General features: G+C 39.7%; 2 protein-coding genes across 7 annotated transcripts in view; one reads left to right on the top strand and one right to left on the bottom strand.

Annotated features, from left to right (window-relative positions):
* Positions 1-14,080, top strand: part of PHF10 (PHD finger protein 10) — a 34,732-nt gene extending 20,652 nt beyond the window's left edge. For 3 of the 5 annotated variants that reach the window (XM_029048622.2, XM_029048625.2, XM_039915134.1), the window contains exons 4-12: positions 747-830; positions 1,850-1,983; positions 2,946-3,095; positions 3,458-3,567; positions 4,801-4,954; positions 7,109-7,261; positions 12,267-12,375; positions 12,678-12,866; positions 13,872-14,080. In XM_029048622.2, coding sequence (XP_028904455.1) covers positions 747-830; positions 1,850-1,983; positions 2,946-3,095; positions 3,458-3,567; positions 4,801-4,954; positions 7,109-7,261; positions 12,267-12,375; positions 12,678-12,866; positions 13,872-13,957 — 1,169 coding nt within the window. In that variant the 3' untranslated portion in view covers positions 13,958-14,080. The remainder of the gene's footprint in view (positions 1-746; positions 831-1,849; positions 1,984-2,945; positions 3,096-3,457; positions 3,568-4,800; positions 4,955-7,108; positions 7,262-12,266; positions 12,376-12,677; positions 12,867-13,871) is intronic. The other 2 variants (XM_039915132.1, XM_039915133.1) reach the window with 2 other exon arrangements.
* Positions 12,998-21,150, bottom strand: C21H6orf120 (chromosome 21 C6orf120 homolog). 2 transcript variants are annotated; one of them, XM_029048626.2, is made up of 2 exons: positions 21,065-21,150; positions 12,998-15,775 (listed from the first exon to the last, which is right to left on the bottom strand). In XM_029048626.2, the coding sequence occupies exon 2, from the start codon at positions 15,724-15,726 to the stop codon at positions 15,172-15,174; it is 555 nt and encodes a 184-aa protein (XP_028904459.1). In that variant the 5' UTR covers positions 15,727-15,775; positions 21,065-21,150; the 3' UTR covers positions 12,998-15,171. The 2 variants fall into 2 exon arrangements, with proteins under 2 accessions (XP_028904459.1, XP_028904460.1); XM_029048627.1 differs by lacking the exon at positions 21,065-21,150 and adding an exon at positions 20,652-20,689.
* Between the last annotated feature and the right edge of the window lie 74 nt (positions 21,151-21,224).

Here is a 21,224-nt window from a genome sequence, read left to right as displayed (position 1 = left end):
ATCCCTCCAGCACCTGTCTATCACACAAGACACTCTGGCTGGTTCTTTGGGTAGAAAACGTCACTGCTCAGACTCCACTGTGTTGAAGTCTTTGGGGAGGAGCATTAAATAGAATAAAATCAGAACTTTCAAATTCACAGTTGGCAGATGTTTACAGGAACCAGTATGCTTTAAGCAATTACACTTAGCTCCTTATATGATGCTAACAAGTTCGTATTTTGGAGGGTGTAATTCCTGAAAAGTCACTGAGCCTTGGTGTTATGGTTTAGTCATGGTCATGTTATACCTCTGTGGCCTCTATCATTCCATCTATAGATTGTGAGCTCCCTGTGGGCAGGGAATGTGTCTGTTTATTGTTATATTGTACTCTCCCAACTGCTCAGTACAGTGCTTTGCACAAAGTAAGCTTTCAGTAAATACAGTCGAATGAACGAATCTTGTTCTACCCAAATCACACAGTAAAATGTCACATTGGGGCAGGAATTTGTGCACATAAAATATATATACTATATATATGTTTATACTAAATATATATAAAGCAGGTGATCTTATACAGCCTATTACAAATAAAAATTTTGGAGAAAAGATGATCTTGGAATCATTTTTACGGTTGTTCTATTGTTTTCCTACATTAGAATATGCTGATTAAGAATAGCAATGCATATTTTATTTTTATAAAATGTTTTATCACACTGGGAAATGTTGCATTTCGCAATTTTAAAAAAATGTTTTCTTTTTTTCTGGAGATTTAGAGCGACGAGATTTGTCTCACAAGGAGAAACTATACCTTAGGGAATTAAATGTCATCACAGAGACTCAATGTACACTAGGTAATTTCTTAATATGACATTGCAAACTGGCTATTGAAGAAGTAATGTTGCAAGGACTTGATCGATTCCTAATACTGGAAACTGTATTAAGCTAGAGCAGAATTGCCTGACCCATGTTTTATTGTGTCCTGGAAACTGAGAGAAAAACTGATCATAAATTTTACAACATGTAGACATTTTGAGGTTGGGAGAATTCTAACATTTTGGCAAACAGATTGACTCAATTTTCAAAATATGGACTGATCTTTTAAAAACACTGATTAGTTTGTTAGTAAATTTTATAGGAAAGAAGGTTGGATGTATGAACAGACAAGATACACTACCTCAGTTTGGTACAAACATTATTTCTCAGCTGTTTTCTAATGTAGAGAAGCAGTATGGTCTAGTGGAAAGAGCATGGGCCTGGGCCATAGAGGACCAGGGTTCTAAACCCAGCTCCGCCACTCGTCTGCTGTGGGACATTTGGCAAGTAACTTAACTTCTCTGGGACTCAGTTCCCTCATCTGCAAAATGGGGATTCACTACCTGTTCTCCCTCCTTCTTACTGTAAGCCCCATGTGGGACCTGATTATCTTATATCGTCTCCAACATTTAGTACAGTGCTGGACACATAGTAAGCACTTAACAAATACCACAATCATTATTATTATTGTTTCTTTCCATATACATCTTTATATGTATAACATAAACTTAAGAGATTTCTAAAACTTGTGTGCTCTTTTTGATGTCGTAAATGCACTCTACTGAATTCTTCTATTTCAGGAAGTTTTTCTAAATACATATTAAAGTATACAAAAAAAATACCTGCAGTTGGAAATTTTTAATTCAGTTGCCCATTTTATAATCTACTTGATATCAAAATCTGAAATGACCTTAACTTATTTTGGTCGCTCATTTTTCTGATCTGGCAAGTAGTATTAAAAATAAATCGATGCCCAACTGTAATTTGCTCTGAAATAGTTTTAAGAAATGAAACCCAGGTTGCTGGGGTGAGTCATTCATATTTTTATCTAATCCAGGTTTAACGGCATTGCGTAGTGATGAAGTTATCGATCTGATGATTAAAGAATACCCCGCTAAACATGCCGAATATTCGGTTATTCTGCAAGAGAAAGAACGCCAGCGAATAACAGACCATTATAAAGAGTATTCTGTAAGTCATCTGTGTGATTACAGGTCTTTTTCTCTTGAGTGGGCTAGGAGGGACTGGCTTATTGGACTCTCCGATAGGTTGCCTGGGCTTACAGCTGGGAGATCCTCTGCCAAGAGATTATTGCTGCATTGGTGGAACTTGGGTTGCCAAAAGAGCGTGGATTCCAACTGAAGTTGGAGTACATTCAAATCCAAAAGACACAATCTCACCCAGCCCTTCTGCACTGCTAGTGCCTGCACTCTGTCCATGGGAAAAACCCAAGAGTTAGGGTTAACTGCTGTCAGCTCGCTTTGGGCAGAGATGTATCTGATACATTGCTGTATTGTACTCTCCCAAGCTCAGTACAGTGCTCTGCGCACAGTAAGCTCTCAATAAGTATGGTTGACTGACTGGACAGCGTAGAACTCGTTTACCTTTCCCCAAACCCTAATCTTCTACCTACTAGGACAGACCTGTGAAATAGGGGGACCTGCCATTTGAATTATACCTTCCAAGTGCTTAGGACAGTGCTCTGCACATGGTAAGCGCTCAATAAATATGATTGAATGAATGAATACGGAGCGTTCCATACAATTTTATGCAAGTGATTACAATAGAACAAAATGACTAGTTAGCTCAGCCTGCTTTTATCCATTTCATTTATCTGTGTCTGTTTTCTTATTAATGCCTTTTTTCCATTCACTGGATTGTCAGGGTCCATTTTTCAGGATTCAAAGAAGTTTTATCAGAAGAAGCCCTTTGAGTTTGTTCCGACCATACAGCTGGCTTTGCAACAGATTTTACAGTCACTAGACTGTAAGCTCTTACAGACCAGGATCACGGCTATTGTAGTGTCCCCAGTGCTAAGTAACAGTGCTGTGCACCCAGTAGGCTCTCAAATATGCACTGTTGAAATAAGTACTCTGCTGTCAAGTTAATTGCAACTTAAATTTGTCATTGATCAGATTTCTCACTCATTTCAGCAAATGCAACAGCAAAACACTCAGAAAGTGGAAGCCAGCAAAGTTCCAGAATACATTAAGAAAGCGGCCAAAAAAGCGGCAGAGTTTAACAGCAGCTTAAATCGGGAACGCATGGAAGAAAGAAGAGCTTATTTTGATTTACAGACCCATGTAGGATATCTTAAATTTCTTGATAAATACAAGTAGTTTATCATTATAGAAAAGTGCTTAGTAGACTCTTCTGCACACAGTACGTGCTCAGTAAATACTGGTGATGCGTGTCTTTTCCCGAAAATTCTGAGCGGTGTGTTTTCCCTTATGATCTTACAATATTGAATAATATTGATAATCCATATGATATTAAATCAACCAATTGTTTTCATTTTGACATAGGGTTGATTATATGAAAGGAGAAATGATATGAGAGGACAGGTGGCTTGTTGCAATAGTTTTAGGTAACTGTGCTGTTCTTTGCTGAAGTATATCTACTCATGAAAATCAGTGATCTGCTTTTGGTATTAAATGTGATGCAGGTTATCCAAGTGCCCCAAGGAAAATACAAAGTCTTACCTTCAGAGCGAACGAAGGTCAGTTCCTATCCAGTGGCTCTCATACCGGGACAGTTCCAGGAGTATTATAAAAGGTATCTTTTATTTTAATTTTTATCTGTACTGGCTGTTTCCTGGGCATTAGGGGAGCACCCAGAGAGTTAGGAAGAAAGAAAGAGCAGAGAGGTGGCCAACTTAGGTGCTGAATCTAATTTTTAGTGATACAATATCCTTGTGCCCGTCCCCCTCCCCCCGCAACATCTCCACTTCCAGAGAACCCCCAATCTTTTCCCAGGCAGCTAGGGTATTCACATAGCTCTGGAGTTGGGCAAACTGGGTTGAATGATAAATAAAAAATAATTCCTGCCTCATTTCAAACATTTGAATTTTTAGTTTTATTACAGTTTTGTCTTTTTCTGGAGCCATTCCTAGTCCTCCTTTGAAGTTACGTGAGATGAAAATCAAAATAGGCTGTAGAAAATAATAGAATACAACAGAATCATTTGGGTAAAAGTGGGTTGGGGTAGGGGAATGGGTTGGATTACCACTTAATTCAAGTTCCTCAGATACAAGACAGTTCTTTCATATCTTATCGAAATTTAACTCCCTAAAAGGGCAACATGTTGTAGCATGACTCAATTTGACAGTATTAATGGTAATGTATTTTGCATAGCTAGCATTGCAAGAATGAGCCAGTTGACTTGTTTCAGTTATATGAAACATATTTACAGTGTACTGGTGATTCCCAAATCTACGTCACTTGCTCTGACCTCTGTCCAGTTAAAGAGATCTCAAATTTCCTCTCAACGATACCCAAGACATCTCTCTACGGAACATCACTTCACACACAATGAATCTCCAACTGAACTTCTCAAACTCTTCCATCCCGAATCCACTCATCCTTCTTTTGCCATCCTCCGTATCCCAGAAGCTCTTATCCTCACTCAAGTCAGAACACGTACTAATTTTTTCCCTCCGTCATTACTTATGCATCTATGTACATTCATTTTTTCACGTACTTCATCCTGGCGCATTTGTGTTGTCACTGGTATTCTGGTTCTCGCTTTTTGCCCCCACCGTTTGGAAGTACTTTATGTCGGCCCGAATCCCCCGTTAAATTGTAAACTCTTTGGCAACAGGGGATGCGTATTTGGCTTCCAGTGTACTCTTCAAGTACTTCGTTTGGTATTCTGCATGTAGTAGGTATTCAGTAAATACCGTTATTTCAGTGAATAAGGAAAATTGCATGTTGTCTCAAAATACTGTAGACGTTGCCTTGGTTTTTAATGGTTACTGGTATTAGGAAAATGATTATCATTGGACTTTAGGTACTCGCCAGATGAACTACGTTATTTGCCATTAAACACAGCACTGTATGAACCCCCTCTGGACCCAGAGCTGCCTGCTTTAGACAGCGACGGAGATTCAGATGATGCCGAAGAGGGACGAGGTGATGAGAAAAGAAAAAACAAAGGCACTTCGGTGAGATAAAATTGCAGGAGATGCGTATTTTCTCCTCTTGGAGGAATTTGGGATAAATAACGAATCGTCAAAAACCACAATTTTGAAAATGTCAGTTATTTTCAAATTGAGTGACCAGTGTTGACAAAACCGATTGTGGGCATCCGTACATAACCCTAGACCCGTCTGTGACCTTAATTCTAATCCTATCCGTTACCGTAACTAGTGAGGGTTTTTTGTGTGTTTATTTGTTCGAGGCTGCTGGTGGATTGATTTAATTTTTCAAGAATGTCACCCAGCAGAATGTATTTAAATATTAGGTGGGTAATTTGCGTCTCCGTGGGTTTTACAATTCCTTTACTGTAGAGTTTTCACACCTGCCAGATTTTGACAACAGGGGCACCAGGTTACCCTTTGGAATTGGCACCGAGTGGGCTTTACCCCCAAGTGGACTTTACCAGCAGTTTGGCCAAGATGTTTGCCCCTGCTTCCTGCCCCGACAACAGGTTGCAGTTACCGGCCCGATGCCTGCAAGGTTTCTCTTGCTGTCACTGGATGGTGCGGGGCTTAATCGGAGGTTCATCTTGCTCCCTCCCTGGAGCCCAGGGAGACAAGCTGTGAGCAGCGTGGTGTAGTGGATAGAGCATGGGCCTGGGGGTCGGAAGGTCATGGGTTCATTCAGTCATATTTATTGAGCACTTACAATGTGCAGAGCACTGTACTAAGTACTTGAGAAAGTACCGTACAACAATAAAACAGTGACATTTCCTGCCGAATCCCGGCTCCTACACTTGTCTGCTGTGTGACCCTGGACAAGGCTCTTATCTTCTCTTGGCCTCTGTTACCTCATCTGTAAAATGGGGATTGAGACTCTGAGCCCCCTGTGGGACAGGAGCCGTGTCCAACCTGATTTACTTGTGTCCACCCCAGCGCTCAGTACAGTGTCTGACACATAATAAGCGCTTAACAAATACTATTATTATGATTGTAGCTTTTCCCTTCCCATCCCCCCACCACACTGCCTGGCTCCCTGGAGGATGTTCCAGGGATGAGGCCAGTGCCAAGATTCTTGAGCCGCATCAGTGGCTGGGTAAACTCTGCGGGCCCGGTCTTTATAGGTTTTGTACTGAGGCCAGGCTCACAGGCACTGTCCACAGCTGCTTTCACCCAAGTTTAGGGGCTTTGATTCAACTAGGCAGCCTGTCTTAGGGTGCTGGGTTGGTGACGGCGGCAGTCACAGCATGGTGGAGATTGCAGTGCAGTGAAGGTAAGTACCGTCTTCCCTTCCTCTCCTTCCTTCCCCACCATCTCTCCTTCCTCCCACTTTTTCCCTCCTCCTCTTCTTGCCTCTGTTCTTCTTCCCCCTTTGCAGCACCCAGGTTGATACTCCATTCCAAGTGTGCTCTTGCACTCGAGATGAATCTTTGGCATCACTGGTGGTATCTAAACGTAGCTCTTAAGTCTATGCCCTTTTTTGTTTTTCGATAAAAGAAATGAGTATGAAGTGAAAGTGTACAGAAAAGTGATACATTTTCAATTTAAAATTGCCTCTAAGCATCTCTTTTGACAGCCATCCTTTGGAAAAAAATGAGAATTGAAGAAATCCCTTAAAGGCATTTATTCCTCTTAGCATTAATTTGGTACTTGGAAAAAATTGGAATAGCCAGGCCTGCTGTTACCATAAGCTCGTTTGGGGCAAGGAACACGGCTGCTAATGCTGTGGGGTTATATTCTCCCAAGCGCATAGTGCAGTGCTCTGCACATAATAAGCGCTCAATAAATACCATTGATTGAGACAAAGGAATACATTTCCGTAGGAATTCCCTTTCTATTCCAGTCATAAAAATCAAATGCTTATATCGTGAGTTTTCTGTTTGTTAGGTCAATTTTGCTATTAAAGATAAAAGTGAAAATTTGTTATTAAAGTGAAAATAAGAATCCTGGTCCTTTTTTTTTTTCAAGCACAGAAAGATATCTGAATATTCACCCCCTTTTGATTCACCCCCTTTTGGAATGGCCATTCCTCTAGACCAATAGAGACAAGAGAATATGTTTTTATTTCAAGTCCTCCGTGTATACTTCTGTAGAGAAGGAAGGGGCTTTTTCTCATAATGAATGAAGATTCTCAATCGCTTCTACTTTCTTGAAGACAATTTTGTGATCCCTTTATTGTAGGACAGCTCCTCTGGAAATGTCTCTGAAGGTGAAGGTCCCACTGAAAACCAGGAGGATTCTTTTCAAGGAAAGCAAAAAACAAGAGACAAAGTTACTCCAAGAAAAGATGGTTCCAAACGTTCTGTTCTTTCCAAAACAGTTCCTGGGTACAAGGTAGAAGAAAAAAGCCCCTGATTCAACTTCTTTATTGGCCAGACTTTCTTTCTGAAATATTAATTCAAACTTCATTTTTCAAAAATATGGAACTTCCGCTTGCTCTACTTCACTAGCTACTCTTTCCTTCCTTTTTGCTTTACTTCACTTGGGGCTTTTCTGTTACTTTGGCTGTTGGAGTTGCTTCTGAGTCTGAAGCCCATTTTTCTATAAGATTTAAAAATTCCAGGCAAGTATACATTTAAAGATTTTTCTATTCTAGGTAGAATTTCGTTTTTGTCTTTCATTTTAAAGTTGTATTTCTCTAACATAGAGAAACAGAATGAATTTAATCTTTTGATTAAAGTTCTAGTCCTGTCATCTAGCAACATGCAACCCTCCTTTGGAGTGAAACAGTGTAGTTGCTTACTTTGATGAGACAGTCTTTTTTAGTAGAGAAACTGGCAAAGAACAGTAAGGTAGCCAAGTAAGAAGGATTGCGTATTTATGGAGAATGGTGATTTTCTGACACCTTCTTTTACTTTTAATTCTTTAAATATAAGGACATTTCTCCGAATTGAATTGTAAATTATTTTCAGGGGTCCCCGGGGCAAAGGTTGGGATTAGTTACATAAAAGGAATTGAAATCAGCCTCATAATTTCAGGGTTAGTGAATCAACCATGAGTGTTATTCATCTGAAAACCTCTTCGAATGTTTGAAAATGGAATTAATGTGAGAATTGGATGTCAGGTGGTGTGTGCAGTTACGATTGGTTGTTCTGCAAGAATTGCTTTTAGAATTGTCTTTAGGAAGATTTGTTGAGAGGAGCAAAGAAAACTTAATAATAATAATAATAATAATGTTGGTATTTGTTAAGCGCTTACTATGTGCAGAGCACTGTTCTAAGCGCTGGGGGAGACACGGGGGAATCAGGCTGTCCCACATGGGGCTCACAATCTTAATCCCCATTTTACAGATGAGGTAACTGAGGCCCAGAGAAGTTAAGTGACTTGCCTACAGTCACACAGCTGACAAGTGGCAGAGCTGGGATTCAAACTCATGACCTCTGACTCCAAAGCCCATGCTCTTTCCACTGAGCCACGCTGCTTCCCATAAACTTGTTTTATGCGAAAATGGAGAGGTATTGGAAAATATTCCAGAAGTTAATTTTGAGATTATTTAATGTTCCCCCTTCCTGTTGAAAAGCTAAAAATCTCTCTAACGTATGCACGTTTGACAGTTGATTGAAACAAAGGCTTGTCACATCTCATAGAGGTGACATATGCATATTTAAGTATGAAGTCTTTAATGCTTTAATCTTTTAAACCCCACATTTCCCAATTTACTTTGTTAAAATACTTAAATTCGTGCTGCACACAAACACCGATGACATCCAAAGACAAGGCTTGTGTTTAACCGTGTTTAATTTTCTATTAGTCATTTCGTGCAGTTGGTCTTTAGAACTAAGAATTTCTGTTGAGACTGGCAAAGTTTAAAGACACTGATATATTAGCCTGATTCTACTCTAAATGGTCTTTATGAGCATGAGGAGGAGGAGGAGACTGGATTAATTCTGGGTAAGAAAAGGGAAGGGTTGATAAAGGAACTTTGTAAGTAAAACCCGAGTTTGAAAATGAAGACCCAAGCGTGGGGTTGCGTGGTAATTGCTACCATTCATCTAATAACCAAGAAATACAGGATAATTGGAGAATTAAGCATGCCCAAAATACTGATTATGCATGTACTTTAAAAATATTTTTGATGTATCCTATTTCAAACTGAGGTGTCAGGTACTTTGAAGAGTAGAAGACACTACATTGGTTTTGATGGGGACTCTCAAGGAGTTACCTATTTAAGTTTCTGAAATCATATAGATGAAAAGTGAACACACTCAGTGGAAGTAAACCCTCTTTCTGTGTAACCAAATTGTGCCTAAATATAATGGCACTTTAAGCTGAAGATTCTGTCATACAGTTTGAAAATTCCAACATGTTTTTCTGCCATTCACTAGCATTAGCTCTTAGTGTCAGAGGACAATATTCTTTAGGTTACATTAACCTGAAATGAAAAAGTAATTGTTGGGATACAGACGTACAAATCATTATGATGTATATTGTATTACTATGAAAGTCTCATATTTGCCTTTGGGCTCCTTTTTAAGCAGGAAAACTGATAAAAGTTTCAAAATGAAGTTCTTTTGTGAGCCTTCCATTTGGGATGTCGAAACTGTTTAGGATGATGAGTATTTTAGTTGGATGAAAATAATGACTCTTTGATGTTGCTGCAATAATCAGAAGACCAGCTATTCCAGTTGGGCATGGAGGGTTCTATTATCTCAGTATTCAGGAAGACTTGACAAATCATTCCCATTATGTTTCACCGTTATGGGTTTCTTGAGAGTCTAGATTCCCAACCAGTACCCCAAACTTGATCATTAAATGGGAAAATTCTGCATCAGGCAGTGACTTTTTAGAGACCTCAGTACACTGAACCAGTTGGAGTAACAAGAAGAATTCATGTTTTTAAAAGTTCACTCCGTGCCAAGCACTGTATGAAGCCTTGGGGCAGACATGTTAATTAGATTGGACACAGTCTAATTACGAGGGAGAACAATTGTTTAATCTCCATTTTACAGACGAGATTGAGGCACAGAGAAATTAAGTGACTTGCCCAAGGTTGCACAGCAGGCAAGTGGCAATGGTGGAATTAGAGCCCAGGTCCTTTAACTCCCAGGCCTCTGCTCTTTCCAGTAGGCTACCTGTTCACTGTTTCGAGTATAGTAAAAGATTGGGCTTCAGCAGCTTCCTAGGACATGATGCTACAAAGTTGTCTTTCCCCCTTACCTTTCTTCCCCCTTTTCCGTCAAGCTGCTAACCACTGAGTAAGGAAAATATGAAATGGTCAAACAGAATGATTTCAAGTTTAGGAGTAATAGAATTTTTATAGTGTTGCTTCCTTGTCCTCTAGCCATTTAAATTTTTTAATGATTGTAGAATTTGAATTGTTTTGAAATGTGAATAGCTTTCCACCTGTTGTGTTTGCTTTTTTGATTACTTCCATAGCCGAGGAGTTATTTCATAGAATAATAGCGTGGGGGTAAGTCACTTTTTAGTGAACTTAAGTTAGTGAAATGATATTATGAGAATTTACCAAAAATAGAATGCCAGTATCTAACAGGTATTAAAATATTCTCAGTTTTCTGTGCACACGATAACCAATAGGCAGTTTTTCGTTTTGGTAGATTGAGAGAGCTTCCTGCTGTATATTATGGCAGCTACAGCAATACTCAAGCCATTAACAGAAGCAGAATTTGGATTAGAGAAGTGCACTTGCTACTTATTTTCAGCGAGGTTTGTTTTATTTAGGTGTAGATTAAAAAATATTTAAAACCTTCCTCTTAGAAATGTAGCAGAAAGAAGAGGGTAAGAACACTGCAAGACCAAGGTTTAAGCATGTGCCATTATTCTTTTGTTGGGGGGAGCAGGGTATCAAGAAAAACATTTGGGAGGAGTAGAATAGTAAGCAGTAAAGTTTTATATGTATGTTTTCACTTCTGTGGTATTTATTATTTTGTAGAGACATGAATGTTTAGATTTATTTTACCATTTTTTATTATATTTATGTATAATACAGGTTGATTCTGCTTTTTTTAATAAATAAGCAAAAAAGTATTTATGAATGCCTCTGTCATCTTTTGAAAAGGAAGATTATCTTAAAAAAATGGTAAACAGGAACAATCTGAGCAGGCCAGACAAACGATGGAGTCAACAATTGAGACCTGTTCTGAAATGCATCCACCCTCGGAGTTGCCAAACTAATGATTTTATTTTTAGTTCAGGGCCTTAAAGAAAGTAGTGCTCTTTAAAAGTTTGATTTACTTTACTTTTTTAAAACTTAAATTTCTTCTCTACCCATTTTGTCCCTTCTCAATAGATAGTTTGGGAGTTTTATTTTCCTAAATTGAATAGGGGACATTGTTGCTCTCTCTGATTTCAAAGAATTTTTACTTAGGTTCAAGAGTTACTGCTAAAGGCTTTAACTAATTACCTCCATGGGCTAGCTGGAATCTACAAAAAGTATATCAGATGGTGAGGCTTGACTATTTTTTGACTCTAATAGACGTTCAAACATATGACAAACTCCAAACAAAATTCAGAAAATTATCAATTCTAACATGAAGTACATCATATTTTGGTGCAAACTGCTTTGTGTTCCTGACATTCCGTTACATTTTTTTTTCCATTAATTAATAAAAAAATAAATTGGAGATCTGATTTTTTGGGAGGGATATAAGCTTTTTGACTCCATCCAAAAGTACAAAATAACATAGTCTATCTTGCCCTGCTGAAGATTTCTTTTCTACCCTTCCTAAAAGTAATGTCTTATACATCTAAATCAATATTTTTCCACTCTTAGGCAAACTTTTGAAAAGTTAAATTATCAACTGATACTTGTTTTCCTTAGCACCTGGAATGTATGTTAGATGTGCAAGAGAACCCCTGAATTCAATTTTCACACATACGGACATTTGTGATTGATCTTGCTAATGTCTAAAATGTGTACACGAAATGATTTTCAAGCTTTTAAATAGAAAAATATCTATAATTTTGTAATAGAAAACAACCCGTGTATAATTGCGATTAACTTTGAATGCATTTAAGGATATTAATATTATCTTCCAATATCACAGAATCCCATTCATTTAATAAAAAATGGATTTTCTATTGAGTAACTTCTATTTCTTTAATTGATTAAAATTTTACAATATATTGCCCTCAAATTCTTCTGCAGTTCAATATTACCAAAACATATTGTTAAAGACTGCTACACACCCTCTATGGGTGAAATCTGAAAGTGACATTCGTGGCTTCCATCAGTAGATCTCAACCTGTAACTTAAAGCGCATGTGTTACATGATATATAAAAGTTCCTCATTAGCAGTCTTTAAGATTAAGGAACTCATTATCAAAATTCCCATATGAAGTTCTTCTGGCATGAATTTATAGCCCTCTTCTACCCTTCCAGCCAAAGGTCATTCCCAATGCTATATGTGGAATTTGTCTGAAGGGTAAGGAGTCCAACAAGAAAGGAAAGGCTGAATCACTTATACACTGCTCCCAATGTGACAACAGTGGTAAGTAATATCATTTCTTAACCTTTGCGAGTGCCACGTTCATTACTTCTGAAACTAGGATTTTTTTAAAAAGTTCAACTAGTTTGGACTACAAAGAAGTCTTAAATCTAAAAGGTTCATTTTTTTGGCAGATTTTTCTTCCAGTTCTTATGAGTATCTGTCCTAAAATCTTTTACACCATTCATTGGTAATATTGGTGTTTTTGACCTAAGTTTTAAAGTACTGAAAGCAGCATTTGCTAGACAAGAATTATTTTAAATGTCTGTGGGTTAAATTCTGCCTTAATATTCATTTTAATCTAGGCCACCCTTCCTGCCTGGACATGACCACGGAGCTCGTTTCTATGATTAAGACTTACCCATGGCAATGTATGGAGTGTAAAACTTGTATTATATGCGGACAGCCCCACCATGAAGAAGAAATGATGTTCTGTGACGTATGTGACCGAGGTTACCATACTTTTTGCGTGGGGCTTGGTGCTATTCCATCAGGTAATGAACAAATATCAGTCTGAAAAATCCTGAATGTTTGACACTTCCCAGCATTGTTCAAGGTGTAATAAAAGATTTATCAGCACGCAGACTCTGACACCAAGTTTTCCAAATACTAAGGCAGTCACGACTAGGACAAATCGTACTTTATTCACTTTTCTGTAACAGGCTCAGTCCACTGCACTTTCAACGAATTCTGTTATTGGAGGAGACCTCATCTTAGGGTTACTGTGAAACAAACTTTTAAAGGTACTTATATCAGCAAAAATAGTGTTAAGGGGAAACTCTGAAATGTCTGAACAGGAAGAACCTTTAAAATCCCATGTTATGAAATAAGATTATCAGGTAATTTTACAAGAAGAAGACAACCCACCTGCCCTAACGCCCAAGGGATGTAAGATGTAATAGATCTGGGGCTGTATCATCTTCACAGTATTTTCAGAAGCTGTTATTCACAAGGTTAAGAATAGAACATTTATTTTTTTGGTGCTTTTTAGTCCAAAACCTTTATAAAAAGGCAGTATTAAATAAATCCCAATGACTCTTTAGACCCTATTAATTGATTGTATAACTGCTGCATAGTAACTTTTTCTAAAAAATTACAATGTAGAATCTGTTTTTCTGGAAACCATATTAAAAGATTTAAGTAACATATACATCTTACATCAAGTAATAAATCTACACAGAATCAAGTATATAAAGAGTGTATTGAGTTTTAATGTGGTGCAGTTTCATGATAGCATTTTCAGACAGGAAGCACAATTAAGGTGAGCAATACAGTGGGAGATGACAAATTAATCTCAGGTACAAAGCGAACAGTGATAGTTTTAGAAGGTTCTTTTCAGCAGTTACACTGGGTGAATTAAGTTAATAAAAAAATTTACACCCCGCCCCCCGCTATTAAATTAGTTTAAACGTGGTCTAAGGTGTGACAAAACTAATGAAACAACGCTTTCATTAAGGAACAGTAATAGCCTTGTTACTGACCAACTATTTCCTTTCTAGGTCGCTGGATTTGTGATTGTTGTCAAAGAGCTCCCCTAACACCCAGGAAAGGGGGAAGACGGGGAAAAAACAGCAAGGAAGGATAAAATGGGAATTCTTATCGTATTGCTGTGACATGCATTTAAATTGACAAACTTGGTGCCACTTAACCTACCACTTTATGGAAAACACCACTTCATTTTTCAATAAAACTTTTGATGCTATTTTAATTCTTCAAATTGATCCTAGTTATATTTATTGATAGACTTATTTGTTCTTGAACCGAAAAGCACTGAAGAAAATATATCAGAAATCTAGGCCCTGAAGCCAAGTAATCCGTGGACATATACACTAAAGACAAAATAAATACCTCTTCGCATAGCAGTTTGGTTTTCTGTAACACATTAAGGTAAGTTACTACAAAAGAACATCAAATTGTCAAAGGAAGACATGATGGGAATCTAGTAAAAATACCCAATTGTCTAAAATATTTTCCCGGTAGCTGGAAAAGTTAGTGTCTTCTTTTTTTTCTAGTTTAGTTGTGCCATCCGTAAAGAAATAAAAATGATCAATTTGCTATTCCCACTATCACTTATTACTCAGTTTTAGAATCCTAATTGTTTACTGACTATTTCTCAACACAAATTTCATTCATGCTACTTAATCTGACTTGTTCTCTACTATTTCTACTCCTAGTGATTAATTTTCCCGTATCAGAAAAATAAAATAGAGGACAATGCCACACTTCTTGAGCATAATTAAAGTGAGTCTTTACTATAATCTCAAGCAAGAACTAATCACCTTTTTAATTTATTACTGGATTATTCTTGGCCAGCTGTACAGTCCACATGGAGGTTAGTTGTTCCCCACTTCTAACCTTAAAGTGCAAAAAATATTAAAAAAACTTCACTTAAGTTGGCTTTCCATGATCAAAATGTAACATCTGTTGCGATTTTACAAAATAAAAATTAAATTCCAACTGGATAAGACTTTTACATAAGACCAACCCACTGAAGTGCATTTTCCTTTAACTTTGAAAAATGGTTCAAGATGATGAAATTTCTGCAGTTACTTTATTGTACATTCTCCAGCTTTATAGACAAAATTACAAATATTGTGCTTGCTGTTTTTCCTATGTTGTGGAGTTAAATACAAAAGTAAATATGGCTTTATTTTCCCACCCTCCCCCATATAAAAAAGGCACCCTTACCCCCACTTTTTGAAATATATATATATGTATATATATATAAAAATGTTCACAGCAAACACTATCGATTTAACAGGTTACAGGTTCCATATTCCAGGGTATCCAATGATGGTATTAGAAAAGAATTTCAAGTATTAGTTTCAAAATTCCAATTAGTATTGTCCAAACGACCGACTCCTCTTCTTGAGATGTCTCTTCTGGTGCATAAGATTGCCTATGGCTTGTCTCTGAACCATCTGTACCATACGAAGCCTTGCCAAATGGATACTCTACAACTGTTTGATCATAATATACTTTCATTTCAAATTCACTTTCGAGGTGTGACGGGTGCCCATAGATGCCTATTCCCACAGGGCGTTGGAAATGTTCCGGCACAAAAACAACATCCTGGCCACAAGTAACAGATTGTAACTCATAGTCATCAAAACTCGGATGAAGCGTAGTATCAGATACATACAAGTCTGCGTCGCCCTTTAAGCTCTGCATCTGGAGTATTATCTTCCCTTCATGATTCAGTCTCAAATAACTATAATTTCCAGCGCCAATCTGACCCTGAACTACATGCAGGAGTACCCATTCTGCAGGAACTTCCTCTTCCTCAAAGCTGTTTACGGACAGTACTTGAGATGCTAGAAAGATGAGAAAGGCTCTGGTCCAATGGGTTGCCATAGTTGCCAAAGGCTTGATTGTAAAAGGTCTTCTGTCATCTGTAAATGTTCTGTTAATTCAAAACAAGTAATTATTACAGATTTCAAGGTGTGATACTGATTTAAAAAGAAATATCTAGTTTTAAATAGAAATTAACAGTTTCAAAGTAGAACAGACAGTTTAACAATATATCATTTGTTGGTATTCATATAGCAATTCTAACCCAAAGGCAAATCTGTAAAGGAAAAACAGTATTACAGATGAAATTTCTTGAAGGCAAGGGTATGTATGAATCACTTGAACTCAACATCAACAGGCACGCATATTGGGAATGACTTATGGAAAAAAAAATCACTCTGAAGGGAACAGTGAATTTCCTCCAAATGTAATTTATTTTATTGTCTGTCTCCCCTGCTGTAGCGTAAACTCTTTCGGGGCAGATGTCTCTACTCCACTGTACTCTCAAGACTAAGCATTCAGTGAGTACTCTGATCAAGGAACACTTCTTGAAAACCATGAAATTAAAAAGTGTACTCTCCCAAGCGCTTATTACAGTACTCTGCACACAGTAAGCGCTCAATAAATACCATTAATGAGCCAAACCTAGCACTCATGCACCTGTGTGCATTCAATTATTTTGACCACTCGAGCTGTAAATGTCTTTATGTTTGTCTCCCCTTAGGGTGTAGGCTTCTGGTGGGTGGGGAAAATCTCATTTCTTTATTCTGATTTCCCAAAATCCTAGTGCATGTACCACACAAAGCGGGAGCTAAATAAACGCTATTACTAAAAAAGCCTGAGTCAAAGACAACCAACAGGATGTGAAATTTAGTTGGCTGTTGAAGGAGATCTGTAAAGATAGTGAGCTTCCCCCAAAGGACCTTTAACAGGTTGTAATTTTTTCTTTTTTCTTTTTTTTATTTAATGGCATTTGTTAAGCAGTAAGTAGCAAGAACTTTTCTAAGACCGGAGGTAGATATAAGTTAATGAGACTGGATTGAGTCCCTGTCCTACAGGGGGTTCACAGCAGGAGGGAGAACAGGTATTGAATCCCTATTTTACAGATGAGGAAACTGAGGCACAGAAACCAAAGTGACTTGCCCAAGGTTAATAAATATGATTGATAAGGTCAGAGCAGAGAAGATCCTCTGGCTTCTAGGCCCATGTTCTATCCATTAGGCCATGCTGCTTCTCACAATTGACAACAAATTAACAATGAAGAGGACTCATGAGGTCTAGTGGTTTGGGAAAAGTCAGTTCACCTTTCAAAGTCCCATTTTTCCCCACCTGCAAGATGAAATTAGTATTTGCCATTACTGACTGAGAAGCAGCATGGCCTAATGGATAGAGCATGGGCCTGGGAATCAGGAGGCCCTGGGTTCTACTTCCAGCTCCATCACTTGTCTGCTATGTGACCTTGGGCAAGTCACTTCACTTTCTGTGCCTCAGTTACTTCCTCTGTAAAATGGCAATTAAAACTATTAAAAACAAATTAAAAACAAAAAAACACCCAAAAAACCTAAATATTTTTCCTTCTGACAAGGTAGGATTGATAAATTTTAAAGAAAATCTAAAGCCATAAACAATGTAAGCCCTGTACTATAGAATTGATATTTTAAACCTAGTTATTCTACAAATGTTATTCCTTAATATTTAATCTCCTCAATAGTGCAGCAACCATGATTGTACAGGCAATAAAAGTGAAATTATTTATGAAAATTTCTGAATAGGGATTCACTATCTGCTCTCCCTCCTTAAACTGAGCCAGAGACTGCATCCAACCTGTTAAACTTGTAGCTATCCCAATATTTAGAAGAGTGCTTGACAAATACCATAGTCAATTAACAAAAAATAGAGCTTGAAGGAATTGTCCAAGGCAAGGCAACTACATTTTTAAAATCACTAAAGCAATTTATAAATTTGAGATACTTGGATGAACCTAGCTGATTTTCTTCCCATTATGACTTGAAAATACAGTCTACCACCCAACACTTTTAAAATGATATATCTTGTCACCACTATAGCTTATTTTAGCAGTAAATGGTACTGGTTAAACTATGCAGTGCAGTGAACTATACTAGGAATACCACAGAAGCACAGTGATGATGTCTGTGATGTACAATCGATGGCACTTGTTGAGCACTCACTGTGTGGAAAGTACTAACTTGTTTTGGAGAGTACAATCCCTTCCTTCAAAGAATTTAAGTGTACCAGGGACTGAGCCTAGTGTTTTTTCCATAGTGTTTTAGATAGAAGATGCTTAATTCATACTATTACTATTACTAAGCAACAAATTTGGTTCTGCAGTGGTATGGCCGAGAAGCAGCGAGGCCAAATGGATAGAGCACAGGCTTGGGGGTTAGGAGTACCTGGGTTCTAATCCCAGCGCTGCCAGTTGTCACCTTACTTCTCTGTGCCTCAGTTCCCTCATCTGTAAAACGGGGGTTAAGATTGTGAGCCCCATGTGGGTCTTGAACTGTATCTGCCCTGATTACCTTGTACCCACCTCTGTACTTAGTACAGTGCCTGGCACATAGTAAGCGCTTAACAAATACCATTTAAAAAACAACCCCCAAAACAAAACTCGTTTGATTAGAACTCTATTATACTCTGAAAATTGATTTCCATCCCTGGGGCGATTCAAAAAGCAGCATGGCTCAGTGGAAAAAGCATGGGCTTCGGAGTCAGAGGTCATGGGTTCGACTCCTGGCTCTGCCACTTGTCAGCTGTGTGACTGTGGGCAAGTCACTTCTCTGTGCCTCAGTTCCCTCATCTGTAAAATGGGGATTAACTGTGAGCCTCACGTGGGACAACCTGATTACCCTGTATCTCCCCAGCGCTTAGAACAGTGCTCAGCACGTAGTAAGCGCTTAACAAATACCAACATTATTATTATTACTTGAGCAAAGCCATGAAGATTGGCAACAGCTCTTGGGTTCTAATCCCAGCTCTGCCACTTGTCCGCCGTGTGACTGGGGGGCAATCGCTTCAATTCTCGGTGCCTCAGTTTCCTCATCTGTAAAATGGGGATTAAGAAAGCCCTATATCACTCAATCGCATTTATTGCGCACTTCCTGTGGGCAGAACATTCATTCGTTCAATCGTATTTATTGAGCGCTCACTGTGAACAAAGCGCTGTACTAAGCAATTGGGAAATTACGACACAACAAGAAGCAGATACAGTCTCTGGCCTGGGATGGGGACTGCGTCCAACCTGATTATCTCTTATCTATCCTAGCGCTTGGGAATAACAATAGTAATAATAATAATGGTGTTTCTTAACTGCTTACTGGGTGTCAAGCACTGTGGTACAGGCCAGCAAATCATGTATTGTGCCTGGCTCATAGTAAGCGCCTAAAAAACCCCATAAAAACTGAAAATATGAGCGCCTGGTCGAGGCACCGTTTTTGCATAGCTGTGTGTGGGGCGGCTAAGTATGGCCTAGTGGCAAGAGCCCGGGTTTGGGAGTCAGGGGACGTGGGTTCTAATGCCACCTCTGCCCTTGCCTGCCATGTGAGCTTGGGCAAGCCACGTCACTTCTCTGGGCCTCATTCATCCAGTCAATCTGTGTACTATGCACTTGGAAAGTACAACTGGGCAACAGAGAGAGACCACCCCTACCCAACAACGGGCTCACAGACTAAAAGGGGGTGGGGAGAACAAAGAAGACAAGCAGAGGAGCAGTAGAGGCCTCAGGTGTCTCATTTGAATGGCTTTAGTGGAAAGAGCCCGGGTTTGGGAGTCAGAGGTCGTGAGTTCTAATCCCGCCTCCACCACTTATCAGCTGTGTGATTTTGGACAAGTCACTTCACTTCTCTGTGCCTCGGTTACCTCATCTGTAAAATGGGCATTATGACTGTGAGCCCCACGTGGGACACCCTGATTACCGTGTATCTACCCCAGCGCTCAGAACAGTGCTTGGCACATAGTAAGCGCTTAAAAATACCATCATTATATATGTTTTGTATCATTTGTATATATCTTTGCATATGTACATATATTTGTATATATATCATTTGTATATATCCTTATTACCCTATTTATTTGTTATTGAGGTGTCCATCCCCTTGATTCTATTTATTGCTATTGTTTTTGTCTGTCTGTCTCCCCTGACTAGACTGTAAGCCTGTCAATGGGCAGGGACTGTCTCTATCTGTTGCCGAATTGTACATTCCAAGTGCTTAGTACAGTGCTCTGCGCATGGTAAGTGCTCAATAAATACTACTGAATGAATGCAAGCGCTTAGTATAGTGCTCTGCACATATTAAGCGTTCAATAAATACTATTGAATGAATCTGTAAAATATGTAAAATTCGATTTGTACATCCCAAGCGCTTAGTACATTGCTCAGAGAAGCAGCGCGGCTCAGTGGCAAGAGCCCGGGCTTGGGAGTCAGAGGTCATGGGTTCGAATCCGGCCCTGCCCCTTGTCAGCTGTGTGACTGTGGGCGAGTCACTTCACTTCTCTGGGCCTCGGTTCCCTCATCTGTCAAATGGGGATGAAGACTGGGAGCCCCAAGTGGGACCACCTGATGACCCTGTATCCACCCCGGGGCTTAGAACAGTGCTCTGCACAGAGTAAGCGCTTAACAAATACCAACATTATAGTAAGCGCTCAATAAATACTATTGGATAGATGAATAAAATGGGGATGTCGGCTGTGAGCCCCACGGGGGGGGCAACCCGATTAGCAGATATAAGAGCGCTTGGCACCTAGTAAGCGCTTAACATTATTATTATTAATAAGGAAGAGTCATCAGTGAGGCCGGGCGGCGGCGGGGTTGAGGGTGGGAAAGGGAGGGAGGCCCAAGGACCGGCCGCCTGACTGAGCTCCCCTTCACCTCTCCGCAGCTAAACCCTCTTTCCCCCCCATTTCCCTCTGCTCCTCCCCTTCTCCCTTCCCCTCAGCACTGTACTCGTCCGCACAACTGTATATATTTTCATTACCCTATTCATTTTGTTAATGAGATGCACATCGCCTCGATTCAATTTAGTTGCCATTGTTTTGACGAGACGTTCTTCCCCTCGACTCGATTTATTGCCATCGTTCTTGTCCGCCCGTCTCCCCGCGATTAGACCGTAAGCCCGTCAAACGGCAGGGAGCGTCTCTATCTGTGGCCGACCTGTTCATTCCAAGCGCTTAGTCCAGTGCTCTGCACACAGGAAGCGCTCGATAAATACTATTGAATGAATGACCAGTCGCCGTCTTTGGCGGGGCCGAGAGGCCAGTCCTGAGGCGAGGCCATCGGGGCCGGCAGACGCGGCAGGCAGGCAGGCAGGCGGGCGGGCGGGCGGGCGGGCGTGCGTCCGTCCGTCCTCACTTGTCTCTTTCTCCCCGCGCCCCGCGGACTCGAACTCACCTCAGCCCGGCGCAGGTGGGGGCTCCCCGCAGTCACCATGGCGCCACGGGGGCCTCAGCCCGCCCCGCCGCCATGGCCGCCTCGGCCGCCGCCCAACTCTCGCGAGAACGGGGAGAAGCCCGAGGGGAGGGGGTCCGTCGCCACGGCAACGGCGGGGCCG

This window comes from Ornithorhynchus anatinus, chromosome 21 (assembly GCF_004115215.2).
Source record: "Ornithorhynchus anatinus isolate Pmale09 chromosome 21, mOrnAna1.pri.v4, whole genome shotgun sequence".
NCBI lineage: Eukaryota > Metazoa > Chordata > Mammalia > Monotremata > Ornithorhynchidae > Ornithorhynchus > Ornithorhynchus anatinus.
Note: the sequence above shows the minus strand (reverse complement) of the source record. Positions and strands in the feature narration are given on the sequence as shown.